Source organism: Solea senegalensis, linkage group LG9 (assembly GCF_019176455.1).
Source record: "Solea senegalensis isolate Sse05_10M linkage group LG9, IFAPA_SoseM_1, whole genome shotgun sequence".
Classification (NCBI taxonomy): domain Eukaryota; kingdom Metazoa; phylum Chordata; class Actinopteri; order Pleuronectiformes; family Soleidae; genus Solea; species Solea senegalensis.
In genome coordinates, this window is record NC_058029.1 from 21,476,646 (window position 1) to 21,495,244 (window position 18,599).

Here is an 18,599-nt window from a genome sequence, read left to right on the forward strand (position 1 = left end):
CTTTTTGGACTAACATAAACCAACCAGCAGTCTGTTCATTGCCAACTAACTGCTAACCCATTTTTTGTGGTATTATGTCTTTACCTCAAAAGAAAGCCGTGAAAAGTGCTAGCTACGTGTTATCTTGTAGTTGCTGCCGGCTAAAATTGGCGTATGAATGACCTGGTGGGCGTGTCAACATCAATTCACATTAACCTGAGCGTAAAAAAACTAGCGTTACCGTACAACAGCGTAGTGCCCTTAAAACCATGGATGGTACCATAAAACGTACACACTAAACTATATGGGCTAAAATAGGGCGCATTCGCACACAGAACTACGGGTAAAGTCACAGTAAAATCTACCTGTCGGCTGTGCCCTCACTGCCCTGGAATGGAAAGTATGACGTTATGGCCCGTGTAGTCTCCGTGTGGCCAGACGGTGGAGGTATTGAGTCATTTTCATTAGGACGTGACAAGCACCAAACGAAACACATTAGTAAAGTAAAAAATAAATTATTGCACAGATTATAATTATATTTTTGACAGTAAGTTTGTTACTTGTACCCCTTTTGTTAAAGACTGTTACCATTTTATGTTTTTTTCTGAGTACTACTGTAGAAGTATTGGTAAGATATTCCTGAGCTACTTGACATTTAAGGCTGCCTGTCGGCCATCTTGGTTAAGGTCATTTTTTTCAGTGTGTAGACAGAGGGATGCATTGGCATCCAATATGGTGGCCACACACATATAGGAAAATATCTCTTGAATAGCTAGTCTACTCTAGTGACCACTATACACTGAAGGGTTAAAAGTTAGTTACTACAGTTGTAATCTGTAATAACAACAGATGAAAGTAATCATAAGTTGCCGCCCTTGAACACACCTTGATTTATTTGAAAAGATTAACTTTATTAAAACATCTACAAAAATAGACGACACAATCAATTACAATGGCATCAAGGTAGCAAGCGTTCTACAGAGATACAGAAGACCCCAAATGTAACAAAGAGCTTTCTATATATTAGTAAAGGAAATTAACATTTCTGTCCTCAATATGTACATACTATAAAGTTCAACTTCAAAGAAACAGAAGGATGAATGAAGTTAGACATCAAGGAGTGTCTAGGTACAGTATATAAAAACAATGTAGGTTTGGTTGAACAGTGTATGAAAAATGACTAAAATGACGACGGCTCACAAACAGTCAACATGTCGTACTTGATAATGTGGATCATGTCAGGAGAAACTCACAGTGCCATACAGTCAGTAAGGTAGATGCCATGATTTTCCCGTGGTCAGCTTTAACATACTAAACATGAGATAATGTTGACATTAAAATCAGTACTGCCTGTATCAGCATTCCCTGTTTCAGCAACTGTCTTTGTAATAAAATACAGTAATGCATTTCAATGAATATCGACAGATAATGAGTAAACATGACTTAAAACCCTTTAAAGTTTCAAAACAAAGGTTTTCATACATTTATAAAGAGATGAAGTGATGGTGCCATTCCATGATATTTTTTAAAAATAATATTTTACATCTAATGGTTTGGCGAGAGATCATGTCCTTATAAAACACATCTGTGATGCATTCTGGTCTCCTCTGTCAAATATACTGTTAAATCCCAGCAGGTAAACTGCATCAGAATCAACATGGACAGGAATCATATCAGTCCCCTCACAGAGAAGAGGTTCATCATGGCTGGGGGCGGGGTAGACATCATATACGAGTTAAAGTGCAGCTGATTGTGGAATTTTTACATCTATCTTTTGTTTCTGGGTCCAATCCAGATTCAAAGAAAAAAAAAGAAATCACCAAAACACCTGAAGATGTCCCGTCCACTGCCCCGGCTGGCAACATTGTCCCTCTGCTTGGAAAAAGCTGTTCTAGTAGTAGCAGCAGGCTCATCTTTTTCTGCCTTTGTCCTCAGATTTGACTTTAGTCTATTTGGCATCATCGGCGTCAAGTCTTTTTTCTGTGCCTTTCTCTGACGTTTTGACTGCACAAACTCGATCACCTGGCAGAACGGGGGCAGCTGGTGTCTGGTCCAAATCACTTTCAAAATTACTTCATAGCTGTGGCTGTGGCGCAAGAAGGTTCTTTGATCGAATCTCAACCAGGTTCTTTCTGTGGTCAGTTTACGTGTTTTCTCCCTGGGTCTACGTGGGATTCCTCCAGGTACCCAAGCTTTTTTTTACACAATCCAATGTGTAGATTAGATTAGGGTTAGGTGAATTAGTGAGTCTAAATTGATTGTGATTGGCTTCAGCTCCCCCCACGACTTTGAGGATAAGCAGTGTGGATATACTGCCGTGGACAGATGTACAGAAAACATGGCTGTGGGTCTTTAGATATGGTTTTAAGGCTACAACAGAGAACTGGTGAAGGGTTAAGTTCACTTATCGATATCCTCCAAATTGGGCATCACTTCAGTCTGAATGTTAACATCTAACATTTTCACAGACTTGTGTTTAATCTGACTGATAAAACATGTTATGTATGCTGTACTAAGACAGTCTCTGTGTGTGCAGGTGGGCTGTTCAGAATGTTGTATATCCAGTCCACAATGTATGTTACTCAGCACCCTGCATCTGAAATGTTTAATAAAGTAAAGTCATGAAGCTTAATACCTGTTTATTTCCTAGCTTGCTATGGTTTTAGTATTGAGTATTTCCTGCAGCTATGCTTCTGTCACCTCCTATATTTTAAACTAAGCAATTAATCATCATTCACTTTAACCCTCATTTAAACTGAAAGTATCAGAGAAAAGAGAAAGTTCCTATGCACACTGCACCCGCCACCAACCCCTGAAATGTAGCTTGGACCGTTACCTACTGTAAAGCTGGGGGTAGTTTTGCTTTTGGAGTCTGAAGAGGAAGTTAACCGAACCAGCGGTCTCTCAGCCCCGTTTTTCCCCCCAAATCATACAAAATATAAAAGCGAGCGACCCACGTTCCCCTGTCGTCTGCCTCTGCTGTGCAGCACCTCCACCACACTGACTCAGACAGCCTCACACTGTAGCCAGGGACGTCTCCCCTCTGATGTTGCTCGTCTACCTATGTTCCTCCAAATCACCCTTTACACCATATTCATGGCGTCCTCAGTGAGGAAGGAGTGGATGTTAGCAAAGGACGGGCGGAGCTTGCAGTCCCTGTTCCAACAGCTCAACATGAGCTCGTAGAGACCCTGAGGACAAATGGCCGGTCTGGTCAGATACACCTGCAGGAGAGAGACAGAGAGACATGGACAAAGGTGAATGAAGAGCTGGACAATAAAATCACAACACAGTTTTCTTAAATACCAACAAAAGGTTTAAAATATATCAATTTAATGTTTATACATTGACACCTTAATGTATAAAAACCACAAACACTCTTTACAGTGTGCAATACAGCATTGTATTGTGTCCAGTCCATACAGAACTCAATTAACTGTAATCTAATTACTGCAGCAGTTGAAAAGAGCAGCCACTAGAGGGCGTCTGATAACATACAAATCTACAGTGTTGGGAGCTCAGGCTCTGGTTTCAGCTTTCAGATTAGGATCTGTTAGTATGTGAAAGCCACAAAGGACACTGTGTTATTATCTGAATGAACAAATGTAATAGTGATACTGAGCAAATCTAGTTCAGTAGAAATTGAAACACAACGAATCAATTAAAAACTTCAGCTTTCAGCCTCCCAAGACTTAGTTATTAAATGGTTCTGGTTTGGTTAAACTGTCCAAATGAATGTCCGCAAAGGGCAGTTGTGTGTTTGTGTGCCTTTGCGTGTTTGTGTGCTACACTGTGACATACCTGTCGGCCCTGGTCTCTGAAGAACTCCCCAGCATTGTCAATGACTTGTTCATCTGTGAGGTTGGAGTACGGCTGCTCCTGACAAACACTCAGCATCTCCCACAGAGTGACCCCGAATGCCCACACGTCACTGGCCGTGGTGAACTTACCCTGGAACAGAAAACCACACCCACCAACTCATCATCAGCACATACATTCTTGGTAAGTTATTAAACAGACAATGAAAGCAAATCAACAAGTTTGTAGTATTTTTAATCAGATGTTTTCATCTAGTTTTTTTCTTTCTTTCTTTCTATATGTATATATATATATATATATATATACATATATATACAGTAAATATAATTAAAGTTTTACTTGTTTCTTCAGAACTTAAAAGTGTGTAAGAATGAGTGCCATCTACTGGTGACACTGCAGATTGTAACAAATGGAGAACACGCCTCACTTTCCACACATTTCATGGAACTATGGTGGCCTTCACATACCAGAAAGAGTGTAATAAGTGTCCATTTTAAAAAGTGAATCTCAAGCTCTTACTGGTTATTGTGTTCAGGCTGCTGTAAAGACATTGTGGTCTGTAAAGCAAGGCCCCTGTCCACAGTACATATCAGGGCTTTTGTGAAGGCAACAAAAACCTAATTATTTTAATTTTACAGTGATTATACACTTATACAAAACACCAATGAGCAGTATATTTAATTTCTGCCAATAAACCCTCCTAAAATGTTACCATCAACCATCTAGACACACAAATACACACGTTCCTGTCCTCTCACCATGAGTATACACTCCCAGGCCATCCAGCGTATCGGCAGCACAGCTCTGCCCTGGATCCTGTAGTAGTCGCCTGCGTACAGATTCCTGCTCATGCCAAAGTCAGCGATCTTGATGTGACGCTCGCCACCCGGATCTTCCCCGCTCTCACCCCTCTCACCCCCGACCAGACAGTTACGCGTGGCCAGATCCCGGTGCACAAAGTTGAGTGAGGCGAGGAACTTCATTCCTGAAGCAATCTGGCTGGCCATGGAGATGAGAGCAGGGTAACTGTGGGAAAACAAGACACATTTCACTTTTATACGTCGTGTGCACTAATATCTGTGTAAACGTGTGCAAGGGGTGTTTGTTTTTGTGTTACCTGATGGTCGGGGTGTTGTGTGAAGGCCCCGTCTTATCCAGAAGCACTCGGTGGGACAGATACTGGTTCAAGTCTCCACATTCCATGTACTCAGTGACCATACACAGCGGGTCACTGCTCACACACACACCGAGCAGCCGGATGATGTTTGGGTCCTTCAGACGAGACAGAATCTTCACCTCCTTCAGGAAGTCGTTCCTATCAGGGCACAAAGGAAAAGTCAGACAGAAGAAAGATTTAACAATGTTGCCACACAAAAAGAATTCATGTCCCCCTTCACTTCAATGCTTTTTGTACATCAATCTGTGATATTTCTATAACATTTACTCCGTTTGACTGGCTGCATTAAACCATAATATACAGTATATTCTCATGAGCCATTAATACTTTTGCAGTCTTAATTGTGTATTGATCGATGGGATGCAAGATTTATACATATCGATTTCCACAGTGCTGATGATAGAATATCTGTTTCTAGGTCCTAGGTCCATCCATCCATTTAGTTTGTGACCGCAGTTCTCAGTTGGATTGCAACATAAAATGTTCCTCTGATACAGCACCTATACTTAGGCTGTGATTGTTTTCCAATTATTTTTTTAAATAAACAGTGAATGGTGCAGACTCTGCATGAGGGTAAAAGTGAGGAGGTACCAGACTACCTTCAGACCTACTGGTCTGCAGCTCTGTGTGGTTTTTCCACATTGCTGGTCAGTATGTTCATGTTGCTGCAACTCTCACGAACCTTTCTTACGAAATCTGTGGATGATTCCTTTGGTTACGTAAACTCACACAAGCTGATTATATCTGCCGAGCACAGAGTGGCTGTGTGCATGTGTGTTCCTTGTATTCCTTATGTAATGGGGACCTAAATCTGTTTACACAGTCACATTATGGAGACTTGTCTTCATTATAAGGACAAAAATCATTACTAAATCTTAAGGCGAAGACATGTTTTAAGGTTAGGCTGAGGTCAGGGTTAGGTTAGGGTCAAGGTAAGGATTAGGCCAGTACTAATTATGGTTAAAGTTTGACTGAGTCTCCAGGAAATGAATGCAAGTCAATGCAAAGTTTTCTGAAGTCATGGAAACCAGTGTGTTTATGTGTGTGTGTGTGTGTGTGTGTCTGGTGAGCAAAAGTCAACATGTAGCTACACAGATGAGGGACCAAGCTAACGTGCGAAATTACAAGAGAAAAATAATCTCCCCTCAGCTTCTGCTGGTCTGTGTAGTGTATATGAAGGTTAATTTCTGTTGGGTTGAGTTTCATAATATAATAATATGGATTGTTCATTCCAACAAACACACTTTTGGTGTTTTAATTATGAGTATTATAGCTGCAAATATTGTATTGTATTGTCTTGTCCAATTATATTGTTTATTTTCAATAATTGTAATTACTGTGATCCATGTGATAAAGCTGCAGTTCAGTGAACGCATTAGAATGTGTGACAGAGGAGATGAGTTGTCAAAGGTGGAAGAACAACTATTCTTTTTTCCCTTTACTTAATTAACTGTGGCTGAGCTTTAGAATTATAAGCATGCAAACCATGCTGAGTGCAGGCTCAGCTGTGTGTGATGTCACAGACCTGGCATTCTTAGAGGCATCTGGTCGTAGTATCTTCACTGCTACCAGAAGAGGGCGACCTTTTCTCACATTGAAGGGAAACTCCAAGTTGGGAAGGTCCTGAGGATTCTCAATTTCACACAGGTGCACCTTAAATTGCAAAAAATACAGACATTGTTAAAGCAAAATCATCTGAAAACCCTCTCTCTCACTCACACACACACACACACACACACACACACACACACACACACACACACACACACACACACACAGAACATTTATTCAGGTCATTTTCTCACCTCCCCAAACTGTCCCTCGCCCAGTTTCTCCTTGAAGACGAGACACTGGCGCGACAGCTCTGGCAGCGGGGCGGCGTCCGCCCCTGGGCTTGAAGAGGCCAAAGCAGGCACCGCGTAGGTGTTGTTACCACTGACGCCCTGCAGGCTCACGATGTCTGCCTCAGCATAGTGGGGGACGCTGGGAGGCAGTGGGGGAGACACAGGGGGAGACAGGGAAGGGTATGGAGGGGAGCCGGGGTAGGGAGGAGGCTCCTCCTGAGTTGGGGGGAAACCCTTCTCCATGTCCAGATCCAAACCGCAGGCTGCAATGAGGAGCGAGAGACAGACAGACAGACAGACGGACGGACGGACGGACAGACAGACAGGGTGGATGAAACGCAGATATTACTTTGCGTTAAGAAGAACTGTGTGATTGAAAACAGACTGAGAGAATCTGTGAGGGAAAGAATCAGATATTACATATTATTCAGACAACTTGTTATGAAGGGATAGTTTGGATTTGGGAAATTTAACTGAATTTCAAGAGAATCTTGAGAGAGGCAATTAAAGTGGCCTATCAATAAAAAGTAACTGCTACTATAAGTGCAGTGGAATCAGAGTCAGAAAATAAAGTGTTTCTTCAGGTTCCACAATTCACTCCACTGGAAAAACAGCAGAAACTGTGGACGAGAGGGAGAGTGAGTGGACTGATGAGGAAACCACAACATTCCTTACTGCAAATATTACTACAATAATAAATGGGAATCAGACACAAAATGGACTAAGTATCAACAGCTGCTGTTGCTCATCATTTACGTCACCAAGTTGTGCCTTCTGTGGTGACCAGGATGTTACATTTTGAAGATCTCAGTAAACTAACTAACATTGTCTTTACTGCGATAAGATAACTGGATTTTCAAAAAATGACCTAAACGTGCTCTACATTTTAATAGAAAACTGGTAACACAATAAAGAGGAAGTAGACAACAAACCTGTACGACATGATCAAATTTTGAAAATGATAGCTTTCAAAACTTAACAGAAGATTATGATATTGAGCTCCTCTGACCTAATTCATCATACTAGTCAGTTTAGTGTAACATCTCACGATGTTAAAGACTTGGTCATATGACGGTACACACTTTGAAGCCACTCCTGTTAAAATCAGACAAATAAGACTACATACTGTAACATGATGGATGACTACAGCCTCTTAAATCAAATCCTCTGGGCTATTGTTTTTATTTTTAAAACCATATTACAATCTACCATTGTACTATGTTTGTAGTTTTATTTTAAACACAGTGCACGACTAACAAATGAGCTCTGATAAATATGTCACTTTGTGTCCAGCAGGTGAAACAGGAACACGTAACTTACACCTGCTTTACTTTGTTTATCTCCATTGTACACGTGTTAACACACACAACCTGAGCTGCTAACAACTGAGGGAGATCAGCTTGCCATTCCATTTTTCAAGTATTTGGTCATAAAGTATTCCAAATAATTCAAATGATGGTGGTGTTGAAGAAAAGTCATGAGATTATAAACATCTTCAGAGAAACAAGCATCGGTTGATGCTAAATCGATGCTGAAATATTTCACTGGATGAATGAAAACGTTGGCCTGACGGTGGTGCTAGATTTTAAGAAATCGGTAGGATTCCTCCTCTGGGCCCTGAAACGTCTGCACATAATCAGTTGTTGAGATTTCAGTCTACAGTAAAGTGGTTTACCGAACAACACACACTGCAATCAACAGTCCCACAAAAACAAGCATGGTTGACCAGAGGCGTCTATGAGTTTTTCATTCACTGGGTTTGTGTGTTTGAAAATTCCCCAAAACACAAAACTATCCCTTCATACAAAGCATGAGTCATTGTAAGTGGTGAGTGAATGAGTGACTAGGTATGTGAGTAACAGAAGGAATGGTGAGGGCCACATGCAAAATAGTGGTTTGTTTCTAGAGTAGACTACAAGGGTAATTAAGATGCTCCTGCTCTGGATAGATTAAGTAGGTGGGTGGTGAAGAAGGTCCCCCTCTCAGACTGAGCTAGTCCTAATCCAAGGTGTCTTACCCTGGGGCACATTGAGGCTCTTTTCCTGAGCCTGAGTGCTGCTGGGGACGACTAGAGGTCTTGGGCCTTTTCTGTGATCTGACAGGAGCAGGTGATAGGCTGGGTTGTTTAACAGCAAGGCTGGGAGGGCACACACACACACATTAACACACGCAAAGACACACACATGACAAGGTCGTACCATGATATGGATCATAGGCGTGATACAGAGTGGCACAAAACAGAAACACACAACGAAACAATGTTAGCATGTCCATTAAAACACAGGAGGGGGGGTGCATGGACACATGGTACAGGCAAAGTTAACATCAATCAGGCTGCAACCAAACACAACATGGACCAGTGGATGAAATAATGTTTCTGTTACTCATGTTATTTCAAACTCAAACAGGCGCCCAATAAAGACACATGCAGACCTCCTGTGGTTAGAATACATGTGAAAGAATGTCTTTTCTCTGGTTACTGTTACTCCTCCTCCTCCTCCTCCTCCCTGTTTCTTCCCCTCTCTCAGAACAATAGCTCTTTTGTGCCCCCTCTGAGCTGAGCATCCCCTTCTTCGCAGGGTGGTTTTATTTACTTGTGTGTGATGAAGTACCAATGTTTTCCTGATTATGAATGCCACGTCTTTTTTTTTTTGCTCCCCCTGGCTTGCTGTTTCCTCTCTTCAGATGAGATTACTTATTGATAGATCAACAGACGCTGCAAAGGCACAGATATGACGCAATCTGCACAAACCACATATAAATACATTTGTCAAACTCTGAATTTTCAGTGACTTCAACCACCACTTTTTTTCATTCATGTGTTGTTTCATTCCATGCCGACACGTATTCATATTTAAAAACTAAATGTGGTCTCTTTGGCCACAAACACTGAACTGTAATAGAACAATGGACTAGGATTGAACAATTTGGGTAAAATATCTATTAATGATTTATAAACACACTGAAAATTTCTATTCTAATGCCAAATGGACTCTACGGGTATCAAACATAACAATAACTACATGTGATGTGCTGTCACATGTGTGTCAATGACGTACCTGTGCTGTCTCTGTGATCCCGTGGCCGTAGCAGTGCGCTGGGTTCCTGGTACTCTCCTTCTCCCTCTCTCTCATGGTCACGGTCCTCGGGGAAAGTGTGAATCCTCTGGTAGCGACTGGAGTAGCTGTGCGTATTGTTAATGACTACGTTGTCCGATGGGACTGACAGGTGGACGCGTAGCTCATCACTGGACAGACTCCCCTGTGCCTGAGTTGGCAGAGGATTCATTTCAGTGCAGGTAAAACATAACTGCAACTTTTATACCTTTTAAACCTCTAAAGCAGATGGTGATCAAACAGGAGAAACAGAGTCTAATCCTTGAAGAGGTAGAAGTGAATGTGAAGTGATTACTGCAACACACCCAGATGGAGATAGAGTGGAACTCTGCCAAAAGACTGGCAGCAATTAGCTCACGATCAATCATTTTAACTTGGTTAAAGGAACAGTTCAACCTAACCACAGCAGGAGACATTTTATTCTGTAGAAAGAAGTGAATGAATATTTGTTTTCAGTGTAACTGAATCATAAGAATCATTAGAATCAGTTCATTAAAAATATTAGTTCAGTACTTCCTGCATGAACACCAGACTCATTTGTGTAAATATTGAGATTTTAGAAATTTCCTTGCTGAATGTTGGAGATTAACGCACATTTTCATGATGTTTATGTCTTTTTAACTGATCTATTGTTCGGTTTGATTCTTATATCGGACGTCACGCTCATGACTCTTTTAGTGAGGACACTCTCTGACCAATCAGTGGCCAGCAGTCTATCGACGTCACATTTGGACTCGGCTCAGATCCCTTGGTACAGGTAACAGGTGCTATCCCTAATGGAAATGCAATATAAACCAGTTAAGTCGAGCCGAGCCGAGTCAAGGCATGCTAGAACTGTATAGTGGAAAAGCAGCACTCATTTTTCCAGGTTCTCACTGGCTTCCTCCCGCAGTACAAACATATGCACGGGCTAATTGAACCCTCTAAATTGCTCGTAGGTGTTTTGTATTTGGCTGGCAACAGAAGTATTGAAGATACATGATTTTCCAAACATGGCTAATAAAATCAAGACCACATGACCGAATATAACTTGAGGGAGAAATTATCTTTTAAGGCCACACCAGCCACTTAAGTCCAGTTTAAACTTGATTACCAATTAGGCATATGAGAATAATCATAATTTCATAATCATAACTACAGGATTTTCAACTTTCCCATTCACGTTTCTCCTGTTCAGGTTCATTCACCATAATCAACTTATTGTGAGCGTCTACTGTGCTGCTGCCTGATAAAATCGTGTATCGTCCCATTCCTTTCACCGGTCTGCATCTGTTTGGCTCACCTTGCCCAGGATCTTTTTCCAGTACTGTCTCCACAGAATGACAGCGATCACGGCGAGCAGCAGGAGGATGATGCCGACCAAGCAGCCAATCAGAATCGCTGTATTACTGCTGTCATCTTTGGCGACTGGAAGGCCTGGCCTGGGAGTCACAGCTGCAAATTCTGACCCTGCAGGAGGAAAATACAGGAATTAAATGTTTTTATGTGCTTGATTCCAAGAAATCTGCAGGTATTCATCAGTCTGATGTAATGTGCATGAAACATTGTGCAACAGTGTCTCTGTATGTGGGTATGAGTTCACCCTTTCATTGCAGCCACACAAACACCAGCATAAATCCATCAGCTTTAATAGACATTTGACGGCGACTGTGTCTGTGTGAGTATTCATCCGGTATGACCGCTCATGTTCTCAGAGGCGACTGCATGAGAACCAAATGTAATCACTGTTTTGCTTCACAGCACTCGAGTCAACTTTTTATCCCGATCATCTTGCTGTTGTTTTTTTTCTTCTGAGGTTCAAGTTGGACGTGTTATCCAAACGAGAGATGACAGAGTCAAAACCAGTTTAACAGAATAATAAGTGGGGGAAGTAGTTGAGAGGAAGAGGCAAACAAAAACCAGACACAAATATGATACATGGTGCTTTTATGTCCATGTATACATGTACACACTCACACACCGGAGAAACAGAAGACAGAAAACAACCCATCCCCCACCTATGCCCCTCTGTCAGTTTAACACCATGCTGATGCAGGTAATAAATACACCCAAACAAAGTTGTCCAACCACAGTCAGTACCAAAGACAAAGCAGCATATGCGCCACAGAAAACAATTTCCAGCTTTTTAAAAAGCCTCTCATCATTCAGCTGTGGGGAAGACAGAGGAAATTTCCTTGGGAAAAAAAGACATGCTGTTTGTGAGACCACAGGAAACCAAACTGTTATTGTACATGAACATAATGTGCTGTAGCTGTGTTAACATTTTTCCTATAGCTCGACCATATATCTCCAAAACCCATGGGACGGAGCCCAGTGCCAAAGCCCTGCCCCTGTAATCCACCCTCCATTATACTCCACTGAGCAGTGGGACAGTTTTAAGATGCTGGAGGAGGGCCAGAGTGGACGGAGCGACTTCCCCTCACTCAGTTTATCTTATCCGTTTTTGTTTTGTTTTCCAACTCTCTCTCTCTCACCTGACAGTGTCCAGTTACCAGTAGTGTCCGTCATGAAGGTGGTGATGGTGGGGGGTTCTGGAGGAGCGAGGGATGGACAAAGGAGGAATGCGTGAGAAGCGGTAAAGACTCAGAAGAGAGTGAGGTGGGGAGGAAATCAGGGATGGCAGAGTTCTGGTTTTATTCGTATTTTTGATCCATTCTAATGAAAAAAGCCAAAAGATTATATTAAAAAAAAAAAAAGTAAGAAGTATAAAATGTATAAAAAAAATTATGGAATATGAAAGATAAACATCTGGCATTGGCTTAGATTTAGCAAATGTTGGCTTGAAGCCACAGGATTTGAGAGCTTGTGATGACGAGGGAGGCCAGTCAGACGTGGGCCTCCTTTGGCACTGCCTGCCTTTGGCTCTGCTTTAGAAACATGGCTTGGACACAATGCCAACATGCTCACACTCATCACAAACTGGGAAGGGAAGGAGATGAGCACAGTGACAAGAGGTGACAGTGAGAGAGAGAGACAGTGAGAGAGAGATAAGGGACTTGAGAGGCAGCAGAGACCCGTACGGAGAGGGGTAAATGAAACAACGAGGCTGGTCATGAATGAGAATAAGTGATGATGAAGTGATGAACAGCAGGACTCACCAGAAGGGTCCGCAGTGGTGTTTGAGGAAGTGAAGCTCAATGTGGGTGAGAGGGAGGTGTGGTTAACAGGAGGAGAAGAGGAACCGGTGGTAGGAATCTTGGGAGGATTAGGAGGAAATGAATCAGGCTCTTTCACATCCTCCTCAAACGGCTCTGGATAAGGATAAAAAGAGAAAGAATGAGGGGCGTACTTCAATAAAAAGGAACTTTTTTACATGCTGTTTCTTTACAGGGGGATACACATGGCACAACACATCATCTAGCCGTCCACAGCTGTTGGGAAACACCAATTGTGGTCACAGCTGGTTGCTTCAAACCCTATTCATTTCAGGAAGCTCCATTACGTTTTTATTTGACAGCTTATAAAGTGGAGTAGCTGTTGCTGTATTCTACTTCTACAGTCACATCAACAATGTTTTGCTTATTTAAATAATGAGTTGGTGTGGCTCTGCTCACACAGTTTGACAAAGAGTCACTGTGGCAAGTTTCATATATGAGTGAATGTGAGTATTAAGACCAGGACCACAAACCTCAAGTGCACAGATACAATTGTTATCACATGTCTCAGATAACTCCAGTAAATAGACCACAGCTGGGTCAACTCATTGCACTTACCTGAGGACTGTGTGATTACTGTGCACTTTGTGGATTGTTATCTCGCTACAACTGACAGTGTATCTGAGTACAGAGGACAGTTTAATTAGACAGCAGTCTCAGCTGGAGAGCAACAGAGGACTTATCGACTTCACTTCCAATCAGATAGACATAATCTTTGCGGGAGATATCAAAACCCAATTACTAATTGCTGCACGGATGTGTTTCAGCCTTTAAACATCTATACAGTCATAGCAGCAAAGCCTTTTTCCAGTAAACACATTCTGTTTCTCATTCTGACACATTTTGAAACATAATTAGCAGGTCAGAAAGAATAACTAAGATGACACGTTGGTAAAAATGTGTCCTCTTGTTTTTCAAAAGACTCTTTTGAAAGTAAAATGGCCCATTACAACTGTGTTGAATCCTGACAGTGATAAAGTTGTTCAGTATAAAAAAAACGCTGATAAATCAAATCAATTACGGTCTGGAATGGGTCACATTACATCTGAGGAAAAAGCTAACTCATATATTTTAGAGTTTCACTTCACTTGACTTTCACTTCAAGCATTTTAAGAATGCTGATGTGTCTTAAACCTTAAACCTACAGTATAAAAATCAAGCACACTACCTGCTGGAGCTACAGAAACACATTTTTAACATTATGGCAGATGGGGGAGGGGACGTGAACGCAGTTTCCTACCAGAGAGGAAGGATATCTCACTGATGAGCAGCCAGCGGTCAGCAAAGTAGAATTTACAGCGGAGAATCTGAGCCGGGCGGCCACCAAGTGGAAGAGTGATGGGTCGTGAGGAGGGGTCCTTCAAATCCTCCAGGGGCACAGGCAGCATGAGGCTGGGAGTGGCCCAGGGCTGCAGGAGGCCAGGCTTGAAAAGACACTCTACCTTGCTGAAGACTCGGACGCCCTGGGTGTGGCGGTTGTTACTGTGCACCTGAAGGAAGAAGATGAAGTATGTGATGCCAGATATGTAAAAAGATCGATAAATTAGAAAAGCCAGCTTAAATAGTTCAACCTGTGCAAACATCTGGAAAACTACAGGAAAAATCTGGGCTTAAATCATTCATTATTCATGGAAGAAGAAGAAGAGATTCAATGAACACACAAAATTAAAAGAAAAACACATTCCCATCGTCTACACACAATAATTGCTTTGGCACAACCTGAGCCGAGCGGCAGCACAAATGAACAAATTTAGAACACCAGAGGGAAGAGAAAGGATGGGAGAAAAGAAAGCGTATGACAGAAGACCGATGGAGGTACTAGAAGATGTATATCTGTCCTGTTTTTAAAAGCAGGCAAAGGCCAAAGTGAGGGGAATCCATAAAAGCTGATTTAATATATGAGGCGTCATTGTTGCTGTAGGGAGGAAGAGGGGCATGAGGAGAGGAGACAGAGGAAGATGGAAGGTGCTTAAAAGAGCGAGTGATGGGTCTAAATTATAGATCGGAGGAATAGGTAATTAAGTAAGAGATGGCTTTTTTTGGTGCAAGGTTCGCAATTAACCTAATATTCATTATAATCTAATCCAGCCCCAGAAACGCCAGAAAAGGTCCTCAAGAGATCATAGAAAAAATACACACACACTTCCCTAGCCCTTTATTTGCACAACTAAATGTCTAACCATTAACCTGACCATAACATGGAGCTAATTCATAATCTAACAGCAAGTCTTAACCCTGAAAAAGCCCTTTTAAGGTGTTACGTCAAAATGTTTCCACTTTCCAAAGAATATCTATGGTTTATACATTTTGTGGTCCTCAAGAAGACAGAGAAGTACACACACACACACACACACACAGAGTCAGGAAGAGCAGCTGCACCTGATGCTGAGTTAGAGTGTAACGGATTCTTTCTAGAAAGGGACAAAATGGACCGTGTTATTGTTGGTGGTGGGGACTAATCAAAGTCAACAGAAGCAAGGTAATACACTACTCCTTCAGGGAAAACAGCTTCAATGACCTTCACAAGGTTTATCTTGGAAGCACCACACTGCATTCATTATATTTCACTTGTTTCCACATAAATCCAACCTACATTTTTGGATTCCCTCTGATCTTTTCATTTATCTTCCACATTTCTGCATAACTTACCAAAGGACAGATGTGGCTCTTCACAAATGCAGATCACAGTGTGTCTCAAGTCTTTCTATTAAACGTCCTGCAGGAAGTGCAGGTTATGGCTGACAAAAGGTCAAAGAGCACATTTCCCTGAGGGAAAACGATTAGATGCAGGTTAAGAAACTCCTGACCTGCAAAGACAAGTCGAGCCGGAGTGGGGTTCAGGTTCCCACTCTTTATTTATTTGACCTGTGTGTGTGACATATCCGCTCTGCCGAGCGAGAATAACGGTGCAAGTCTGCTGAGGTCAGTGTGGGAAAGCCACTGGGGAAAAGGCAGGAAAAACAGGATAAGCCTTGGAACAACACTTGGAATACCGCAGGGAAAGATTTTTAAAGGTAACTGAGAAACACTGGAATAATAACGAATAGGTGAAGAAAAACAAACACTCAGAAAGACCATAGAGAATTGTCGCTTTGTAACACTCGTGCTGCTAAGTATGTACATGCAAAGAGTGAATCCCACCCAAACCCAAATTCCAACCCATGTCAGACGAGACAACACAGTTATAACTCAAACTGGGTTGCTTCATACTATTATCTCCCCCATCACTACATCAACTAACCCCAAAAGCCACAAAGAGGCACAAACAGACTGATGCAACTCAGAGGCAGCCAGAGAGCTGAACACAGATGCATTGTCCCATCATAAACAATGGCACATTAAAACTAATTAAATGACTGCAAAGCTATTCAAAGTTGGTCTAGTTTTATACTCTGCTGTGTTACTTTTTTCGGATTTTCGGAGGGTGCAAAATATGAATGACTCAAGTGTTCAAAACACGGGGGAATAACATGCGTATGAGAACTCATTAAAAAAACATCCATATAATTAATTTAGTGCAATAAATAAATACTATCAGTTTCAGTGTTGGTACATCATGATGTTTCAAAATATGTTCTGTAGTATGAAAACAAGAGTCTCACATTCCTGCACAGTGACACACAAAAGGCCCTGGGTGAACATTAGTTCTATTATGAGATGAAACAAAGTGAATGTGGAGTAAACTTGTACACTCTGTCGATTTAGCCGAACCTCCTGCCTTAAACCAACATTTTAGAAAGAGGTTTTCCCTAAAAACACAGAGAGGGAACCAGAGAACAACGATGACGCCTTTGATTCAGAGCCAGCCAACGCTGTCTGAGATTCTAGTGGGATAACAATGACCTGCATCACATTCACCACCACCTACCTGCATGGTGTGGAAGACACGTGGTTTCTCAAAGTGGAACTCAATGTCCACGCTGCCTTGCCCAAGAGCTTCCCTGCTCCAGCCCAGGTAGTCGTACCCAGGCCAGACTCTCAGCTCCTTGGTTTGTATGAAGTCATCTCCTCCCAGGACACCATCACACAGCTGACCCAGGCCTCCAAACTGCACCCTGCACACACACACACACACACACACACACACACACAGACATCATGCTGATGTAATGCTGCACGCTAAGGACATTCATTAAGCAGCAGGCAAAGAGGAAAAATAAGCATAGCTTTTCCTCTTCTTCTTCTCTTTCACTTACTAATACAAACCTCCCTGCATACAAAGCAACACAACAGGATTAGCTAATAGCTCCCTTCACTCCTTGGCCCCCTGTGTCTCTCTATCACACACACACACACACATCTGCTACAAATACATCTGGATTACATCTAAAGTCTTAGCTCACCTGCTAACAAAACATTTCAGCCCCATTAACCGCACAACGTGCCTCACACCACTCCCCACAGTTCCTAGTTCACTCTCGTTTGCTCGCTGCCAAAACATTACAGGCAGGAAACTCGCCTCGAATCCCAGAGCGACTAAAGAAAACAATGTCATTCCCATTCTATTAGGCGGACACCAGAAAAAAAAAATGTGATGCAAAGAATTTTTTGACTGAAGCACATTGTTGCACTGCTTGTTAATCTTAATTATGATCATATTTTGCCAAAGCTTTGTTTCAGTGCAGTGTCTGTACATTTCCAAGAAAAACGTGGAGCAGTTTATGCACATTTGCGCAAGTGAGATCCATGCAAAAATGTTTGAAAATGATAATCAGGACTAGAGCGGCTGAATGTCTTACCCTTGCTCAGTGCTCCCATCATAGGTGGAGTCATTTAGGAAAACAGGCATGCCAGGCAGGTGCATGACGTGACCCACTGGAGCTGTGTAATCCTTCAACCCATCTGTGGGACAGAAGCAGGGAGAAATATTCAGTATTAGTCAAGTCACTGCAGACGCAAAACATGAGAAAACACAAGAACAGGCAGAGTCTGAAACACCTTTAATTTGTGATGCTTCTCATTTTATTTATGAGCAGCTAGAGTCAGACTCAGCCAACATTCAAAAGTGATCACTGCTGAAGGGGAAAAAGGCTACAGCTGCCTTTTAAGTAGTAAAACAAACGTAGACGTCTGTCGATCAGGCCTGAGCAGCCAGAGACACCATTAGGCAGTGAAACTTAAGCCTCTACACACCTAAATCACACCTAATCAGCCCAGTCTCTGAGAGCAGAGGTGACGTCAGCAGCACAGATTACAGTCCACCATTCTCCTTCCCATAATAAACAATTCGTCACATTGGATTAGCAGTGTGTGTGCTGTAAGCTGTAGTTGCACGTGAAGTAAGTGTCTCTGAATGCGGTTACCCACTCAGACATGCGTCTCGTGTACCTGTATGAGGGTGCATGAGAGTCCGGCTGGGCCATATCAAATGTAAAACAATAAACACAGGAAAGACAGTGCGCCGCAACAGGATCTAATGCGGGACGAGACCAGAGGCTGAGACTAGTGCATAAAACTTGACATGCTGTAGATTCCACATAATCTCTGGCATGTGGATAAACTGAGGTGC

General features: G+C 42.1%; 1 protein-coding gene across 4 annotated transcripts in view; it reads right to left on the bottom strand.

Moving 5' to 3' along the window:
• Positions 1 to 869: 869 nt before the first annotated feature.
• Positions 870 to 18,599, bottom strand: part of ddr1 (discoidin domain receptor tyrosine kinase 1) — a 39,787-nt gene continuing 22,057 nt past the window's right edge. For 2 of the 4 annotated variants that reach the window (XM_044034214.1, XM_044034212.1), the window contains exons 7-20: positions 17,830 to 17,932; positions 16,959 to 17,145; positions 14,331 to 14,580; positions 13,034 to 13,186; positions 12,410 to 12,466; positions 11,218 to 11,384; positions 9,879 to 10,086; positions 8,837 to 8,956; positions 6,781 to 7,082; positions 6,501 to 6,628; positions 4,916 to 5,113; positions 4,557 to 4,824; positions 3,781 to 3,930; positions 870 to 3,203 (exon numbers count right to left, since the gene is read on the bottom strand). In XM_044034214.1, the coding sequence (XP_043890149.1) occupies positions 3,063 to 3,203; positions 3,781 to 3,930; positions 4,557 to 4,824; positions 4,916 to 5,113; positions 6,501 to 6,628; positions 6,781 to 7,082; positions 8,837 to 8,956; positions 9,879 to 10,086; positions 11,218 to 11,384; positions 12,410 to 12,466; positions 13,034 to 13,186; positions 14,331 to 14,580; positions 16,959 to 17,145; positions 17,830 to 17,932 (2,432 nt within the window). In that variant the 3' untranslated portion in view covers positions 870 to 3,062. The remainder of the gene's footprint in view (positions 3,204 to 3,780; positions 3,931 to 4,556; positions 4,825 to 4,915; positions 5,114 to 6,500; positions 6,629 to 6,780; positions 7,083 to 8,836; positions 8,957 to 9,878; positions 10,087 to 11,217; positions 11,385 to 12,409; positions 12,467 to 13,033; positions 13,187 to 14,330; positions 14,581 to 16,958; positions 17,146 to 17,829; positions 17,933 to 18,599) is intronic. The other 2 variants (XM_044034213.1, XM_044034215.1) reach the window with 2 other exon arrangements.